The sequence below is a fragment of the Phocoena sinus genome, chromosome 4, assembly GCF_008692025.1.
Source record: "Phocoena sinus isolate mPhoSin1 chromosome 4, mPhoSin1.pri, whole genome shotgun sequence".
NCBI lineage: Eukaryota > Metazoa > Chordata > Mammalia > Artiodactyla > Phocoenidae > Phocoena > Phocoena sinus.
This window is the reverse complement of record NC_045766.1, coordinates 142,731,141-142,747,849: the sequence shown is the minus strand read 5'-3', so window position 1 is coordinate 142,747,849 and position 16,709 is coordinate 142,731,141. Positions and strand designations below refer to the sequence as shown.

The window sequence follows — 16,709 nt, the reverse complement described above, 5'->3', positions numbered from 1 at the left end:
GCCACTGGCAGCAGCCTCCCTGGAGCTCATCCTGGTCACCCGATGCAGCCCCATAGCACGTGGCACCCGCGCTCCTCCTTGGGTCAAGAAGGAACCTGCACCTATGAGGACTTGGCTGGTCCAGTGATCTGAGGAAAAGACGAGGGCAATCGTGGAGCTTGTTAGTCACACGGAAGCGCCATCCTGGTAAACACTGACCCTGGACTGAGCTGAAGCGGAGGGTGGATGGGAGTCACCTTCTGGAACATTCTATCTCACAACTGGCCCTTCCCTAGGATTTTTTTTTTTTTTTTTGCAGTACGCGGGCCTCTCACTGCTGTGGCCTCTCCTGTTGCGGAGCACAGGCTCCGGACGCGCAGGCTCAGTGGCCATGGCTCACGGGCCCAGCCGCTCCGCGGCATGTGGGGTCCTCCCGGACCGGGGCACGAACCCGTGTCCCCTGCGTCGGCAGGCGGACACTCAACCACTGCGCCACCAGGGAAGCCCGAATTTTTTTTTTTTTTAATGAGAAAAAACCTCCACTTGCTATTGTAAATTTAAAAAAACTGGAAATGGAAGTCATGAATTCAGTAAAATCTAACTGGTGAAGTTGTTTTGGACAAAACTTCATATAATCATATTTGCATCTAAGTATACTTCATCTGTTTTGCCAAAAATAGTACATATGTTCGCTACAGAAAAGCACATTCCATAAGCTGACATTTTTTTTTATACCTTCAGTAAGAGACCTATAAACTAAAGTCACCTCTTTTTGAGTGGGGGAAAAACAAGACCTTAATGTTTTTATTCGAAATGGAGAAAATGACATTAAACGGAAATGCTGGCAATAAAATCCATTCCCCAATTGTATTTCAGGCCCATGAAATGGGTTCCTTTGCAAAGCACATTTAGAAAAGAGAGTTAGGGCTGGTTGATGGGGCTCCTAGGCTCTCCCGCAGCCTGTGAGGAGCTCGTGTCCACCGGGAATAGGTGACACGAAGAAAGAGTTTGGAGAGGGAGGGACTGGGAGTTCGGGGTCAGCAGATGCAAACTATTATATATAGGCTGGATAGACAACAAGGTCCTGCTGTAGAGTGCAGGGAACTACATTCAATACCCTGTGATAAACCGTAATGGAAAAGAGTATGAAAAAGAATATATATGCATATTACTGAGTCATTTTGCTGTACAGCAGAAATTAAGACAACATTGTAATTCAACTATTCTTCAATAAAAAATAAATTGAAAACAGAAAAATAATACCCTACAAAATTAAAAAAAAAAAAAAGAGTCTGGAGAGTGTCCCAAATGGCGTTGGGCACTCTTCCTGTTCTGTGGGTCACACTTTGGGAAATGGTCCGTCTGGACACATTCACTGACATGGTGGTGAGATAAAGCTTAGCATTCTGGGGGACAGGATGGTCGTGTTCGAGGACATATGAAGAAGGCCGGGCATCCTGCTTTCTGGATTAACACAGGATTTATGGATTTATGCTCTTTAAACTGACTTTGTCGTGCTCTCCTCATCTGCATGGTCAGAAAATATTTTGGGGAGCTTTTATTTTAAATGCAAGAGATCCACATAATAGAAGTCAGAGAAATTGGAACAGATACATTCATAATGAAGAAACATGAATGATAACCGAAAGGGGATAAAGTTACGAAAAATGTTTTTGAAGCTCTCAGTTATATTCGTTTAAGGCCTAAAGAATATCCCTTTATCTTTTTTTTCATACGTTGTGACCATGGCTGGGAGGCTGGATGGGGAAAGGGAGCCTGAGAGCATCATTAGGAAAGGGCCTGGCGACTCGGAGGAAGTAGTCACCGTCAGAGACATCCGCGTGCTGGCCTGGCTGGACACAGGCTATCTGCAGGTGTCACCCCCGCTCGCCTGTGGGCTGCCAGCCTCAGATGGAAATTCAAGTGTTTTTTTAGGTTAGTGGAAAAGTATCAGCCTCTCGGATGGGTTAAAACAAAATAAGCTCCATTAAATGGCAGGTTTAAAGGCGGGTGGGGGGCATAGGAGAATCAGGGATGAGCCCGTCACCTTTTATCCTGTATCTGTGCGTGTTTCTTACTTTCTTCACATCTGATCACTGTAGCTGTTGGGTTAATTACACATATATTGATCCTAAGCTATCCGGGGATAGAATGACTTCATATCTATCTTGCTTTCTTCTGTCCTACTTATTAAGAGTTATCAAATGGAAACAGAGCAAACACGGCGGGGTCCTGGGCCCCTCCCGGGTTTGTTTAGCAGCTGACATTGTGCGTTAACCTGCCCTCGGCTCCATGGGTCCAGAGCCCAGAGCTGCAGGGAAGCAAAGCAATGAACGTGCACATCTCAACAGTGGGGGAAACCATGGGCGTTTCTCCATCTCAGGGACCCGAGAAACCGTGCAGGGGAGTCCAGGATCCCCTGTCGTGCTCGGATGAGAAATGACAAAGGGAGGACGTCTGCAGGGCTGACGATGCACAGAGACGACCTCCGAGTTTTAAATGTGTGGAAAGCGGACGGTGATGAAATGGGTTTCTACCCTCACAACTTAGCGGGTGGATCAAGAAACAGCACGTTAATGAGAAGGTAGGAAGGGACTGGATTGGCCACGGGCCCACACGGGTCCTGTGCCAGGATCAGGTCCATCCCTGGGAGGGATTCCCAGCTGCATGGCAGAATCGGGAAGGCACTTTGTCAGAGCTTCTCTGATCGACGTGGAGGGGATACTGGGGAGGGGCTCGGGCTGGCGGACCTGCCATCGTTTCAACAGCTCCTCCCGTGAAGGTCTGCTTGCTGCCCTCTTTCTGACACCGCTCCAGCAGTAGCCTCTTTCCGCTTTGTCCCCTTCCCCCACTGATGTCCTTCCTCCCTGACCTTGATCTAGTCGGTCATTCCCAGCAGCTGCAACCCCGTCTAAGCTTAGTGCCATCCCCTTCTCTATCTCCAGCCAGCCTTCCTTTCTCTGTAGCCTCCTGTCCCTCGTGTCGGATTCCAAAACTCCAGCCACCTCCCGGGATTTCACTCCACGGAGCTGACTCTTTTCTTGGTATCATTGGCCTCCCCCAGCCCCTAACTCCCTACCTTACACAGCTTAAAATCTCCACTCAATCTCCACGGCCCTTCCCTGTGCACCTCGCACCCTTTCTGGCTTCATTGCACTCACTTCTCAAACCCGTACGGGGTTATAGCCCCAGGTCCTTCCGCTCCTCCTGGCGCACGCCTGGGGGCAGCTTCAGCCCAGCTGATGGGTCTCCGTGTAAGGCTGTGCCCACGACGTCAAGTGGCCTTTGTGCTACCCAATGTTCGCCTTGCACTTCCCCACCCCTGTCCTGGCCCCTCCCCAATAAGCATGTCACACATTCAGCGCTCCCCTTTCCCATGCTCGCCTGGTGACCTGACTTCCTGTGTCTCTGAGAAAGCAGAGGCAAGCCCCCTCCTCCACATGTGCCCACCTGCTACACCTGTGTCCACACGCTCTGCCCTCATTCCCATCACTGTGGAGGACCGGCCGTGCACGTGTGGCGACCTAGGTCTTGTGCCCCCTTCCCCACACTGGGAGGGGCGGAACCAGGACCTCCAGGGCAGGCTGCCCATCTCTGGCAGGAAGTTGCTGCTTCCTGTAGGTGGACACTCGCTCAGAAGGGTCTGCCACTGGCTTCCGATCACACAGCAGCTTTTGATGGTGCCGAACAGCTCCCAGGAGCCGATTCCCTTGCCCAGGGAGTCTTGCATTTTGGACTTGAGAAGGGACCACAGCAGTTCTCAGCTCTCTGGGAACACTCTCGCCCCCAGCTTTTTAAAAAAACACATGGCAGAAGCAGGCCAAAGGCGAATTACAATCCTGAGCTTCCAGAAATGCTAACTGGCTCAGTGCCTCCTAACAGTCCTCGAGGGCTGGTTCACAGCTGTCGTGTGACTTTGTGTGGCCATTCGTGGTCACCCACCCCAGTCTCACCTCTGCTCACTGTCGTCTCCCCCAGGAGAAGAGTCATGAGGTCAAGGCCACATGAGAAGCTAGCTACAGTTCTCACTGACCTTCCAGGATGTGTTTGGCTGTCTGCACACAGCGGAGGGCTGGGGAGGTGAAGACGGAGGTGATCCTGATACCACTGTCCAGCAGAGCTTCCCCTGGAAGACAGCAGGTGGAGAAGTGCCCTCTTCATAACTGTAGCTACCCATGGTGGCAACTCCAACAGGTGGCTTACTACCCGTGGCAGGCAGGGTCTTAAGTGGCCCCAAGAATCCCCACTACCACCCCGTGTACACACCCTGTATAATCCCCTGGTGTGTGGGTGGAAGCTGTGAGTACGGTGAGCTAGCACCCCTGTGACCAGGTTATGTTATAAGGCAGAAGGGAGGTTATCACAGGTGGGCCAGACCCATTCAGGTGAGCCCATTAAAAGCAGAGATTTCTCCAGCCAGTCACAGAAAAGAAGTCAGATAACATATTCACACTGCTATGTATAAAACAGACAACCAACAAGGTCCTTTTTCAGAGCACAGGGAACTAGACTCAATATTTTGTAATAACCTATAAGGGAAAAGAATCTGATAAAGAACATTTATCTATCTATCTGTCTGTCTATCTATCTAAAACGGAACCACTTTGCTGTACACCTGAAACTTATATGATATTGTAAATCAACTATACTTTAATAAAATTTTTTTAAAAACCAAAGGTAGAGGGATTTGACATGCAATAAATTCTCTATTGTTGGCTTCCAAGATGGAGGGGGCCATGTTACGAGGAAGGTGGGTGGGCTCTAGGAATCCAGCAGGCCCTGTGCTGGCACCAGGCAAGGAAGTGAGGACTTCAGTCCTACAACCACAAGGAACTGAATTCTCCCACCAGCCCAATGAATGTGGAACTGCTTCCAGGAGGCTCCAGGTGGGAAGTCAGCCCAGCCAGCAGCTTGATATCAGAGTTCAGACCCTGAACAGAGAACCCAGCCATGCTGTGTTTGTGTTTCTGACCCACAGAACTATGAGCATCAAGTGGGTGCTGTTTCAAGTTCATGGTCATCTGTAGTAATGGAAATTCAAGCCCGCTGGGGCTCATGGAAGGACAAGCCTGTAAATCACATTTCTTCTTGCAAAATCAGAGGACCTGGTCTTTGGGAGAGAAGGAGATCTCTTCAGTACAAAATCTGCACAGTACCAACACCAGCGAGGTTTCCGTGGATGTTGTGATGGGCTGATTTCTGTTCCCTAAATTCATACGTTGGAGTCCTAACCCCATGCCTCACAGCGTGACATTCTCTGAATGTAGGGTCTTTATAGAGGTGATCAAGTTAAGATGAGCAATTTATGAGGACTGGTGCCCTTATATAAAGGGGAGATGTGACCTCAAAGGGCACGTAGCAAGGACTCGATACACGTGAGTGATAATCACTGCTACAACTATTGTTACTATTCCTACTAGAATGATCCTCAAACATACCTGCCATTCTGGACTGGAAAATTCCACAGGACGATAAAGGTGGATCGTTTTCAAAGTCTTTGATACCTCGGCTCCGTCTGGGCAGACTGCGAGGGAAGTTCAGGTCTGGCCGGTAGTATTTCCCTAAAGCATAAATACGTACCAGATGCTCAGTTCCACTGAGTTAGTGCCTATTTGTCCCACTAAACTCTTAAGATCAAGACCCACATTTGAAACATGGTAATTATTTACATTGTGGTCGACTGTGTTTTTTCTTGAGCGTGCTCTGTGATGTGGATTCCAGGAGGAAGCCCTACTCTCACCACCCATTCCCTCAAACACAGAAAACGTATGTTTCAGCCATAGGAACCATGAGACCTTCTTTGTCCTCTCAAACACCCCCCGAAGAGTCATTCATACAATTTTCCTGATTAAGAACCGAGACTGATTTAGCTTAACTCGATAAGAATCTCAAATTGGTATTAATTAATTAGATGAAACTCAACCCATCCCCATAGCTTGAAGATGTCCCATTGCCTACAGGACAGAATACAGATGGTGGGAGAGGGTCCTGCATTGTGTGTTATTAGTCAGCTGATTGAGGCAGGACTGGACATCAGGGGGCTCCACTGGGACTCCCCACCACCACAACCCATTCAGAGGCTCAGAGCACCTTGGTTCACTTTGAGTTTGACCTTGGGCTCGAAGATTGGACGATCTGGTGCAAATCCTGGCACCAACAGTTACTAGCTGTGTGTGTAGAGGCAGCTGACTAATCTCCCTTATCAATAAAAATCGGGAAACAACAGAGTTGTCTGAACCAATCAGCGAGATAATGCTTGAAGCCCGGAGCCTGGCTCAGAGGTAGTGGCCAATAGGGTCAGGTCTGATCTCATCCTCAGATTATCCAATTATCCCTGGGGATAAATGGATAACCATGCCTCACCACACCAAGCCCTCTCATCCTCCCAAGCGGCCCCCAAACCTCCTGGCTACAACAGATTCTAGCAGCCAACCTGCCTCTCCTGAGACCTGCCATACGTCATACGGCTGGCCTGTCACTTGCTCCTGAACACGCCACCCCAGCCTCCCAGCAGTTCACCAAGGGGAGGCAGGTGGCGGCTATCTGCATGCCTTGTGCTTTTTAGGTTCCATGAAAGATTTTTCTGGAAGCTGCCTCCCTGGAATTTCCATTGGCAGAGACTTTGTTTGAACCGTAAGCTTTACAGACCTTTATTAAATGCCAGTGTTAGGTGTGCCCGCAGGGAAAGCTGGTATTTGTTTTTCATTCAAAGCGAAGGTCCGTCACTTCTGTCATATTCTCAAGGGCATCTGTCATCCCCAAATGTGAAACTACTCCACTGAGGTCTTTTGCCCTCACTGATGCTTTATCTGTGATCACTTTGGGAGGCAGAGGGCAGAGCTCACAAGAAGCCGAGGACCCGGGGGGTGGTTGGGTTCTGACAGGAGTACAGTCTGAGCGAATAGGGGTGCCCTGGGCCAGCGCCGCTGGGAAGTCAGGGGCCATAGAGGGTGTGGGTCCTTTGTCCAGAAGTGAGCAGACACCAGGAGGGACGCCAGAATGCAAGGGGAGGCCAGCAGTGTCCCCAAATACCCGTCACTGTAATTGATCAAACGCTGCAACTTGCAGCATTCAGACCAAGTAGACAGTCACAAGGCACTTTACCAGGGCTTCCTTACCTGGTAGAAGATCCATCAACAGCTTCCTCTAAGCTGGGAATTTCCAGTGCCTTTAAAATATTTTCCCTTATAGGTGACTTGATCTTTTGCGTAGATGACCAAATCTTTTCCCTCTTTTTACGAAGTCCAGTCACTCTTTTTTGATGTTGGTTGTTTGGTCTGGTTCTCACACCACCACCACCATCATATAATACTGACGTGTGTGCCATTTCAGTCTGTAGTTTTAGTAATTGTTTTACTGCAGGAAGTGTCTTCTAATTCTTTGTCTGAATGTCAGTGCATCTTCAGAGCCACGTATCTCTTCCTTGAGCCTTTGTGCCTCTACTTGGTCTTGTTTTGTAGAGACAAGCATTGCATTAGTTCTATGGGTTCTTGGCGATAGGTGTAGTCATGAGGTCATTTGCTCAGGAATTTTCTTCTGCATTCAGGTCATCTGCCAATGCTTCCCCTATTCACCTCCCCCTTTCTTGGCCTGTTGGGCTCCTGGAGGGATCCCCAAGGGCTCAGCAAGTCCAGCCACTGTGAATGGATTTTATCACTAGGTTCATTTAATACTTTCATTTATATAATTATCCATGGCTCAGAAATAGTGGCACTCTGGGCTTTCCGTTAGGGGATGTGTGTGATGCAGTTGTGGATCAGTACAGACTGTGGGTGTTTTGTATTTACAAGCCCTGTTCTCAGTTCTTGGCATCCAGAGGGGTGAAGTTGGGGTAAGCACCCAATACGTTAAAAAATATGCCCTTCAGTTGAGTATAGCACGGCCAGACATTGTAGGGAAGCGACCACTGCAGGGAAGATGACTCAGAAAGATGCAGCTGTGAGATTGCAAGTTGGGGTATGTGCCAGCAGCTGAGGGTCCGTGACTGCGGTCAGAGTGACTTGCTTTCAAGGCAGTGCCTTACCCACTAACCAAATGCCATGTGTGTGCTGCTGGGACACACAGGGCTGTCCACGTGTCACTCCAGCAGACTTGCTTACTATTGAAAACCATTCCTCCATCTTCCCCAAAGCGTTTGAGGTAAGATACTTACAGAGGCATACACGCTCACATGCACACATGTAATGCCTGTGGAGAGAGATGGAGCGTGTGTCTATCCCACATGAACAGTCTATGCATGGTCATTCTGAAGCATGGTGCCCCAGGGGCTCTGGCTAAGAAATCTGAGACGTGATCTCATCTGTTAGCTCTGTCTAATTCCTGCCTCTGGATTCTCCAGGACTGCACCTACCGTCGGGAGTGGAACACTGCTGCAGCCAGGACTTCCCGAAGATCTGGTCCACTCTCTCCCCATGGCGCACCACCAGGACGCTTTTCCTCAGTATGGTGGCCTGGAATGGTGGAAAGAAAGGCACGTGAGAGTGAACACCCACCTTATGAGACTTGTTCCAGCAGCTTCTCCCCGTCATCCAGTGGTGGCCTGGACACCACGTCTCTTCCTTCCTCGCTCAGTAGCTACAGCCCGTTTTACCAGGATCATTATGATGAGAACGGGCTAGGAATTGCAGGTGATCTCTGATTTCTTGCAACTTTTAATTTTCTGGGCACTATAGCACACATAGGAAATGAAAAGGAAGTAGAACAAATGACCCACGTCATGGCACAACTGTCTACTTTCTGTCTCTTCCAAGTTCTTATCCTTTGTCTTGGTCCCTTCAGGCTGCTGTAATAAAATACCCTGGGTGGCTTATAAACAACAGAAATTTGTGTCTCATGGTTCTGGAGGCTGGAAGTCTCAGGGTGCCAGAGATCAGGCACCAGCACAGTTAGGTGAGGGCCCTCTTTTGGGCTAACATCTCACTGTGTCCTCACACGGTGGAGGGTAAGGGAGCTCTCTGGGGTCTTTTCCATAAGGTCACTAACCCCTTTCATGAGAGCTCCACCCGCATGACCTAAGCCCCACCTCCAAACACCATCACATTGATCAACAAGATTTCAACATAGGAATTTGGTGGGGGACACAAATATTCACCCTTCCATAGTGACTTCTTAGGAATGATCTGAATCTATCTAAATATAATAATATATACACTTATTACTTTATAATATGATATGTAATTGTAATTCAATTATATAATATAATTATAATCTTTATAATATACTATATCTATCATAATGTACTATATTATACTATTATAACATTATAGATTACATAATATCTATTATATATAATAGATATATATAATAGATATATGTATATACTATTAGATATGTACAAATCTTCCTCAACATAGGATGGGGTTACATCCCAATAAACCCATATAAATTGAAAATATCTTAAGTAAAAAATGCATTTAATATCATTTGATATCTGCCCAACATCAGAGAGAGGACTGGACCACATGTCACTAGTCTGGGAAAATTCAAAATTCAAGTATTCAAAATTCTACTGAATGCATATTGCTTTTGCACCATCGTAAAGTCAAACAAGTGTAAGTTGGGGACCATCTGTGTGTGTATCTATATCTATATCTATCTATAAAATCTATCTATTATCTATTTATCAATCTTCTATCTATCTACCTATGTATCTATCTACCTACCTATCTATCTATCTACCTATCTATCTCTCTATCTATCTATCTCTCTATCTAATCTATCTATCATTTAGCCATCCATCCATCCATCCTAGTCTCCTCTGTTGTTGGCACTCGTTTTCTTCCGAGGGGCCCTCAGGGACCACCCCAGTGTTGGTGTGTTAAATGTGGTTCTCTGCTTAAATGTGGTTCACCCTGTTCTCCAGGGTGCCAGGGCGTGTGTTCAGCTCTGGGCACCCAGGGGAGAAGCCCTGCATCTACCCCTTCCTTCTCCTTTCTTGATGGCCCTTCTTTCCCATAACTGGCATTTTTCTGTTTGGCTGAGTGCTAGGGGAAAACAGCCCTTTATTTTACTTTATTTATTTTGGGGAGAGAAAGGCATCGACAGGAGGTTAGCAGGGTCCAGCTGTGGAAACAGCAGAGCTCTCTGGAGCTCTCCCCCTTTGCCTTGGGCAGGGGCTCAGACGGCCCTTGGGCCTCAAAACTGCAGGGCTCACGTCCACCTTTGCTCTGGGGGAGGTCAGTGCTTTGGTGAATTAACCCAAGGGCTGCATTCCAGGCCGTGGCGTGGGGGGTCTTTGAGGAGGGGACCTCTATGTGCGGGGTGGCTGGGGGTTTCCTCAGGGGAGCTGGGGCTGAACCTTCTCGCTGTGCTATGTCGGAGGGAGAGGTTGACCTCGAGAGGAAGCCTGAGCATATTTTCTGCAAAAAAGACGGAGAGAATGAGGGAGAGCTGAGGTGGCCGGAGAGGTGAGAGTGACCCGCAGAGGCTGAGGGCGGAGCCGACGTGGAGCCACCAGGACAGCTGTGTGGGGCACAGGCCTCCCCCGGGAGCCCCAGAGGTGACAGACAACCTCTCGAGGGAGGCACTGAGGCTGGGCCGGGACTCTGAAGGAGCTCGCCTCCCAGCCCCGGGGGCAGGGGCGGTGCTGCCCAGCACCAGGCCCAGACCATTCAGGGGACTCAACTCTGGAGCAGGATGGGAAATTCCGCATCCGACAGGCCCGCTGCCTCTGGGGACTCGTGCCGTCAGGGTCTGGGGACACGCGTGCCAGATGCTGGGACACAAGGTGTCGTCCACAGGTGCCCCACTTAGGGGGCCTCGGATCTCACTGGGGCCTCTGGACCAACATGGAAAGATGAGTCACAGATGGCAGAGGACGAGGGGCAGAGCTGACAGTGCCTGCCACAGGAGGTCATGGGGGGGGGGACTTGGTCATGCCTGGAGCCACGGTCACCAGGGACGGTCAGAAGGGGGAGGGCGTCTGGACAGGAGACAGCTCCAGCCAGAGGTCTGCTTTGCCCTGACCACTCCTTTTCGTCAGGTGGACCCTGTCTCTCCCTCCCCATCTTTGGCCTCACATCCCTCTGAAGGTGGGCTTCGGGGTGAAAATGTATCTGCTATTTTTTTTCTTTTGGCTGCCCTGCGCAGCACGTGGGATCTTAGTTCCCTGACCGGGGATCGAACTCTCGCCCCGTGCATCGGAAGTGCAGAGTCTTAACCACTGGACCACCGGGGGAGTCCCTCTATCTTTGCTATTGGGTGATGTGAGGAAGAGGTGACGAGATGTGGCCCTCCTCAGTGTGAACTCCATCACCAGACCCAGAATCACATTCTGGTTTCCCCCAAATACTGGAGAGGAAAATGTAGGTATTTTTAACAGGTAAACACCCTGAGAGACACTGTGTTCATTTGAAACTAGCCAGTGCTACTGACCACGCCCTTGGGATTGATTCTGCCAACAGGGGTGGGGCCTCGAGGGTCTGCACCTCTGGCTGCTCCCCCAGCATGTCTTCAAGTTCATCAAGAAGGACGAAGGGGCCCCAGCAGAGTCCCCGCATGTTGGAAAGTGGTTGGGAATTGCTGAGAAGGGCAGACACCAGAAAGTAGGGTCTCGGGCAAACTGCACCTGCCTCACAAGCGCTCTTGGGTCCGGCACCATGGGCAGCCCCAGCCAGACCCTCCCAACCCCTCATGGGGCCCATCCATCCCCGGGGGGATGCAGAATCTCCAGCTGCCTGACATACAGCGCTCTTCTCGGTGGACCTGACTACATTCTGACGGGTGCATGAAATGCGGTGTTTGTGAGCCGATGGGACGGTCAAAGTCTCCATATGTAGTTTCTCGGGGCCTTGGGGCCGAGTCTTCAAAATGGGCACAAGGTCAAGGTGACGTGAATACTGTGGTGGAGGGCGCCGATGTTTGGTCCAGGATGCAAACACCGACCTCCGGCAGCTGCAAGGGGAAGGTCGTCTTGCTGTCTTACATTTTTAAAAAATTATTTATTTGGTTGCACTGGGTCTTAGTTGCAGCATGTGGTCTTCGTAGTTGCGGCACGTGGGCTCCTTAGTTGTGGCGTGCATGTGGGATCTAGTTCCCTGACCGAGGATCGAACCCGAGCCCCCTGCATTTGGAGCACGGAGTCCCAGCCACTGTGCCACCAGGGAAGTCCCGTTGCTGTCTTACATTTTGAAGTATGGCTATGGGATTGCCTGCACGGACACCAGGACCCCCTTTCTATTTCATTCCCCCTGCTGAGGACGGATCTTCCCAGTAGGTCACGGGACACACACGTGCTCCCAACCTGGATCTGCTCACTGATGGTCTCAAAGCACCATCACTGCCTTGGGCTGAGGTTTTGGATTGGGGGCATTTTCTTCCCTGGAAGAGCACGGAGGAGTTGAACTTTGAAATGCAGAGCTTTGCATCAGGAATATTATGATAAAGTGAAAGGTCCGTGGCGAATGGAATGGACTAACCCCCGGGTCCACACAACAGCAGGGCTGCATCAGATCTTTTGACAGAAGGCGCCGGATGCCTTTCCTGGGACTGCTGTAACAAAGCACCAGCTGTGGGGGCTGAAAACAAAGGAAGCTTATTCTCTTCCAGTTCTGAAGGCTGGCAGTCCAAAATCAAGGCGTCGCAGGGCCAGGCCCCCTCAGAGGCTCTAGGGGAGGGTCCCGGTGGCCCCAGCATCCTTGATGTGTGGCCGTGTGGCTCCAGTCTCTGCCCCGAGGTCACGTGGCTTCTCCCTGTGTGCCTGTCTCCTTGTCTATGAGCATCACATCCCCTGTTTCCTGTGATTAGGTTTAGGGCCTGCAAGATAATCTCCCCATCAAGATCCTTATCTCAGTCCCACATGCAAAGACCATTTTCCTCATAATAGGTGGCAGGAATTGGGACCTTACCTCTTTGGAGACGTTTTTCAGCCCACTACTCGACCATAGCAAAACGATGGCCAGTTTTGCTTTCTCACTACCTGGATGGAGTGACCTCAGGCCAGGGGAGGGTTCTGTTATCGGGGACGGTGTCAGGTTCTCGTTCATTTAAAGCACCAGTGTTCAGACAGAGGCCGAGCTCGAGCTCGGGGCTGAGCATTGCAAGCCAGCTCCTCCCCTCCTTCAATCTGAAAGGGGGGCTCAGCCTCAGGGAGCCCACGGCCCCAGTCCAGGCTGGCCCCCCTCATTCCCAGAGAGTCTGGGCCGGGGGCCCCATTTTCATCGGTCTGGGCTGGCAGGCCTCTGGCTCCCAGTCTGCAGCTTCTCCACCCAGGCCGTTCACCCCCTGAAGGCCCAGCTAAAGAGGTCACCCATTGTCCTCCCAGGGTCCCAGTGTCCCCTGCCCTGCGCTCAGCTCTTGTCTGAACTGGAGGCAAGCTCTGGGGGCCGGTGGGCTCTTGGGGGAGGAGCCAGCTGGCCGATGGCGGAGTTAGGGTGAGAGTGCGGACCCCAGGAGGGCTGGGTCCCTGCCCCTTTCCTGCCCCGTGACCTAGTGCCATGATGACAGAGCTCAGGCTCGCAGTGTGTGCGTGTGTGCGGGGGTCACCCGCTGCCCGGGGTGGACGGAGCAGGGGGACCTGGTAGCAGAGAGGTGGGCCCCTTGCTGGCCCACCTGGGTCTGAGCTCAGGGCAGCCGTGTCTGAATGAAAGCTGCCCCTGAGAAGCCGAGTCTACCCGGAGTTGACACAGAGTGGGGCTATGAGCGGCTCATTTGACCTCAGGGCCCCGTCACCTGTAGGGACTGCAGGCTGCTGCTCTGGGACACGGGCAGAGGCTGAGGCTCCCCGTTCCGTCTGCTGCTGGCTTCACCATCCTTCCCGGAGCTCGGGTCTGGGGCTACACCGAAGGTGTACGTCCTGTGGGAGAGGAAAGAGATCAGTGTCGTGACGACCCTGGGAAGCATCCGGTCGTCACGTGATGGAGAGCATGCCTGCGACGCGACAGGTGGGCTGGGTCATCGTGAGGATGAAGCGAAACAATGGTTCAAAACGGCTCAGTGCCCAGCACACAGCAGCTCTTGAGCCAGTGGTGGTGGTTCATGTTCTCCGTCACCACCTGTTACAGACCGAACTGTGTGCCCTCAGGTGTATCGTCCTGACCCCCAAGACCTCCGAATGGGACCCTATTTGGAGGTCGGACCTTTAAAGAGCTGATGAAGGTAAAATGAGGTCACTAGGGTGGGTGCTAATTCAATCTGACTGGGTCCTTTTGAGAAGAGGAGATCAGGACACAGGGATGACGATGTGCGGACACTGGGAGGAGACGGCCATCTACACACCCGGGAGAGAGGCCTCGGGAGGGACCAGCTTGAGCTCGGGCTTCCAGCCTCCAGGGCTGCAAGAGAAGGGACACCTGCTGTTTAAGTCACCACGTCTGTGATGTCTTGTTATGAGGCCCAAGCAAACCAGTGCCTCGTCCCGTAAGAATCGCCTTCTAAAATAACCAAAGGTGTGAAGATGCTCGTGGCTGGGAACAGGGACAAGGGAGCAGAACAGACACATTAGACAGCATTGCAACACACAGGAAAGGCCCAGAGGCGTTAGTGGGCGGGTGGGTGACCACGGTACCCGAGCAGTTGCCCGCGGAGAAGGAACTGCTGCCCGTCTAGGGGATCAAGACAGGTGCCCCGGGTGGGCAGCCGTTTGGGAGCCCTGAGGACCACTGAGGGCAAAGGTCACGGCACACCGGAGCTGTGAGAACTCCGGAAGGTGAGTGGGCGCTGGTGCCGAGGTGAGGAACAGGGGAGGGGCCAGGTGCCGACCGTCATGGATGCAAATCCTCCAAGAGCAAGAAATGGCCAGGTTCCCAGGGGAGATTCCTTTTAGAAAGCGAAAGGCCATCTTTGTAAACTCTAGTTAAAAACAATTTACAAGCACCTCTGGTTCCCTTTCCCATGGGGTCTGAACACCTGTCCTGGTGGTCGTAAAAGGACGACTAGTTATACTGAAGCTGTCCTCAGGAGGCCTGTAGTCTGCTTTAGAGCGTGTGGGCTAGCTTCAAACGAGGCTGAGTGAAAAAGATACGTACACTCAGAGGAGAGAAATGGACAGTAGCTAGAGAGGGAAATGGGAAAAAAAGAGAGCTTGTGCTTGATTTTGTTTTTAAGATAACAGCATGTTTGCTTGCTGGGGGGATCCATGGGGGAGGGCCTTAGGATGACAGATGATGCTGGCAGATGCCCTTGGAGGGCATGGGATGCCCAGGAGGGATGGGATGCAATGCGCCGTGAACAGGTGGCCTTGGCTAGGAGTTTGGACCCAGCATCACAGTGTGCTGTGGGGAGAAGGGCACGTGGGCCCAGAGGCTGCAGGTGACCAGAGCTGGTGGACACCTTTCTGATGGTTCACCCGTCCCGGTGGATAGGAGTGAGGAATGCAGTAGGTGGCCTCTGGGTTCAATGAAAAAATCGGACACAAATCAACAGGTGGGCAGAGTATCCAGGGATGCCTGGGCCTCCAGTTTACGGGGGAAGAGAAGGAGGCAGACAGTCCGCTCACGTGAGTGACTGGTAAGGGAACGTCTTTATTACTATTCTCTGGAAAGCATGTTCTCATCTTGCTCTTTAAATTGTAGTATGATTTTTAACATACAGAAGGCTTACATTTTAAGCATTTAATAATCAGTATTAAAGACACATCTGTTAAGTCTCACCCTAAGATCCATTCCACTGCTTCTCTGCTTTCAAAGCTCTCCCCAGTCCAGAAATCAGAAATACAGTCGTTTAAACTGCCTTCTATTTTAAAATGATTTTCTTTTTCTGTTTAAATCTTGACTCAGAATTAAACTGATATCAGTGTGTGCTGTGAGGTCATAGAGAACACCTTTTATTTTACACCCATTTATTTTCCTATTTCTGATGCATTTATCTGATAGGAACCTCCTAATATACCGGGTCTCCTGCTCTGTTAGCTAGTCTGTTCCACGGATCTATTTTTTCTCTTTCCCTCGAGTCAGTACCATATTATAGATTTATAACATGCTTTTAATATCTGGTAGGGTAAATATCTCCTCTCATCACTTTTATTTTTCAAAGTGTTCTCAGCTCTTCTCTCCTATTTATTCTCCCAGATAAATTTTTCAATCACTCAGTGAAGTTCCAACAAACAATCCCATTGGGATTTTCCCTGGAATTTCATTAAACCTGGAAATGGCTCTGGGAGGATTCATTTTGCTCCACCATGAACGTGGTGTGTTTCTACTTATTCGGCCCATTTGTAAATGTTTGCCTTTCTCTCCCACAGTGGCCCCAAGTCCCCCAGTTCTCGTAAAGCTGATGGCTCCCAGGCCTCCATCCTGAGACCCTAACCGGGTCCTGAGCTGGGAGTGGCATCATTTCTCCTGCATCTCAGGGGCCCACAGGCTCAGGCCACCTGCTTTTCACCATCACAACCGTACGCCCGGGACCCTCAGTGCCCACGCGGTGTTTCGATGTAGTGAACTCACTTCTGAAACTGTCTGCCAGTCGTACCTTCTCTTCCCATCTTGTTGCCTGTCCTGTCTTGAGCGGTAAATCCTACTGGCGGTGAGACAGGCTGGGACCTGGGACCTTTTGCTGGGACCTGGGACCCTTTGCTGCAGGCCTTGCACCTGGACACACCTCTCCTCCAGCAACAGAATACAAAGAAACTGTACAGGACTAAAAATAACTGAGTGCATACCCAGTTGGGTCAAATTCTGGACCCAAAAGATACAAAGAGACCAAAAAACCCAACTGCCACTTTTGAAGAGCCTGGAGCAGAAACAGGGTGTCGGGAGCAAAGGCAGGGCACTGCGCAGGCCCCCTGCACACACCGC

At 50.8% G+C, this 16,709-nt stretch overlaps 1 protein-coding gene and 1 non-coding gene across 2 annotated transcripts in view; one reads left to right on the top strand and one right to left on the bottom strand.

Moving 5' to 3' along the window:
- UBASH3A (ubiquitin associated and SH3 domain containing A) overlaps window positions 1–16,709 on the bottom strand; it is a 40,943-nt gene that overhangs the window by 8,063 nt on the left and 16,171 nt on the right. Inside the window, exons 7-10 of the mRNA XM_032631087.1 lie at window positions 13,648–13,771; window positions 8,330–8,429; window positions 5,418–5,540; window positions 4,013–4,105 (exon numbers count right to left, since the gene is read on the bottom strand). Coding sequence (XP_032486978.1) covers window positions 4,013–4,105; window positions 5,418–5,540; window positions 8,330–8,429; window positions 13,648–13,771 — 440 coding nt within the window. The remainder of the gene's footprint in view (window positions 1–4,012; window positions 4,106–5,417; window positions 5,541–8,329; window positions 8,430–13,647; window positions 13,772–16,709) is intronic.
- Window positions 14,789–14,921, top strand: LOC116753715. The gene has a single exon (XR_004349817.1). It is a non-coding gene; the product is annotated as a small nucleolar RNA SNORA61 (small nucleolar RNA).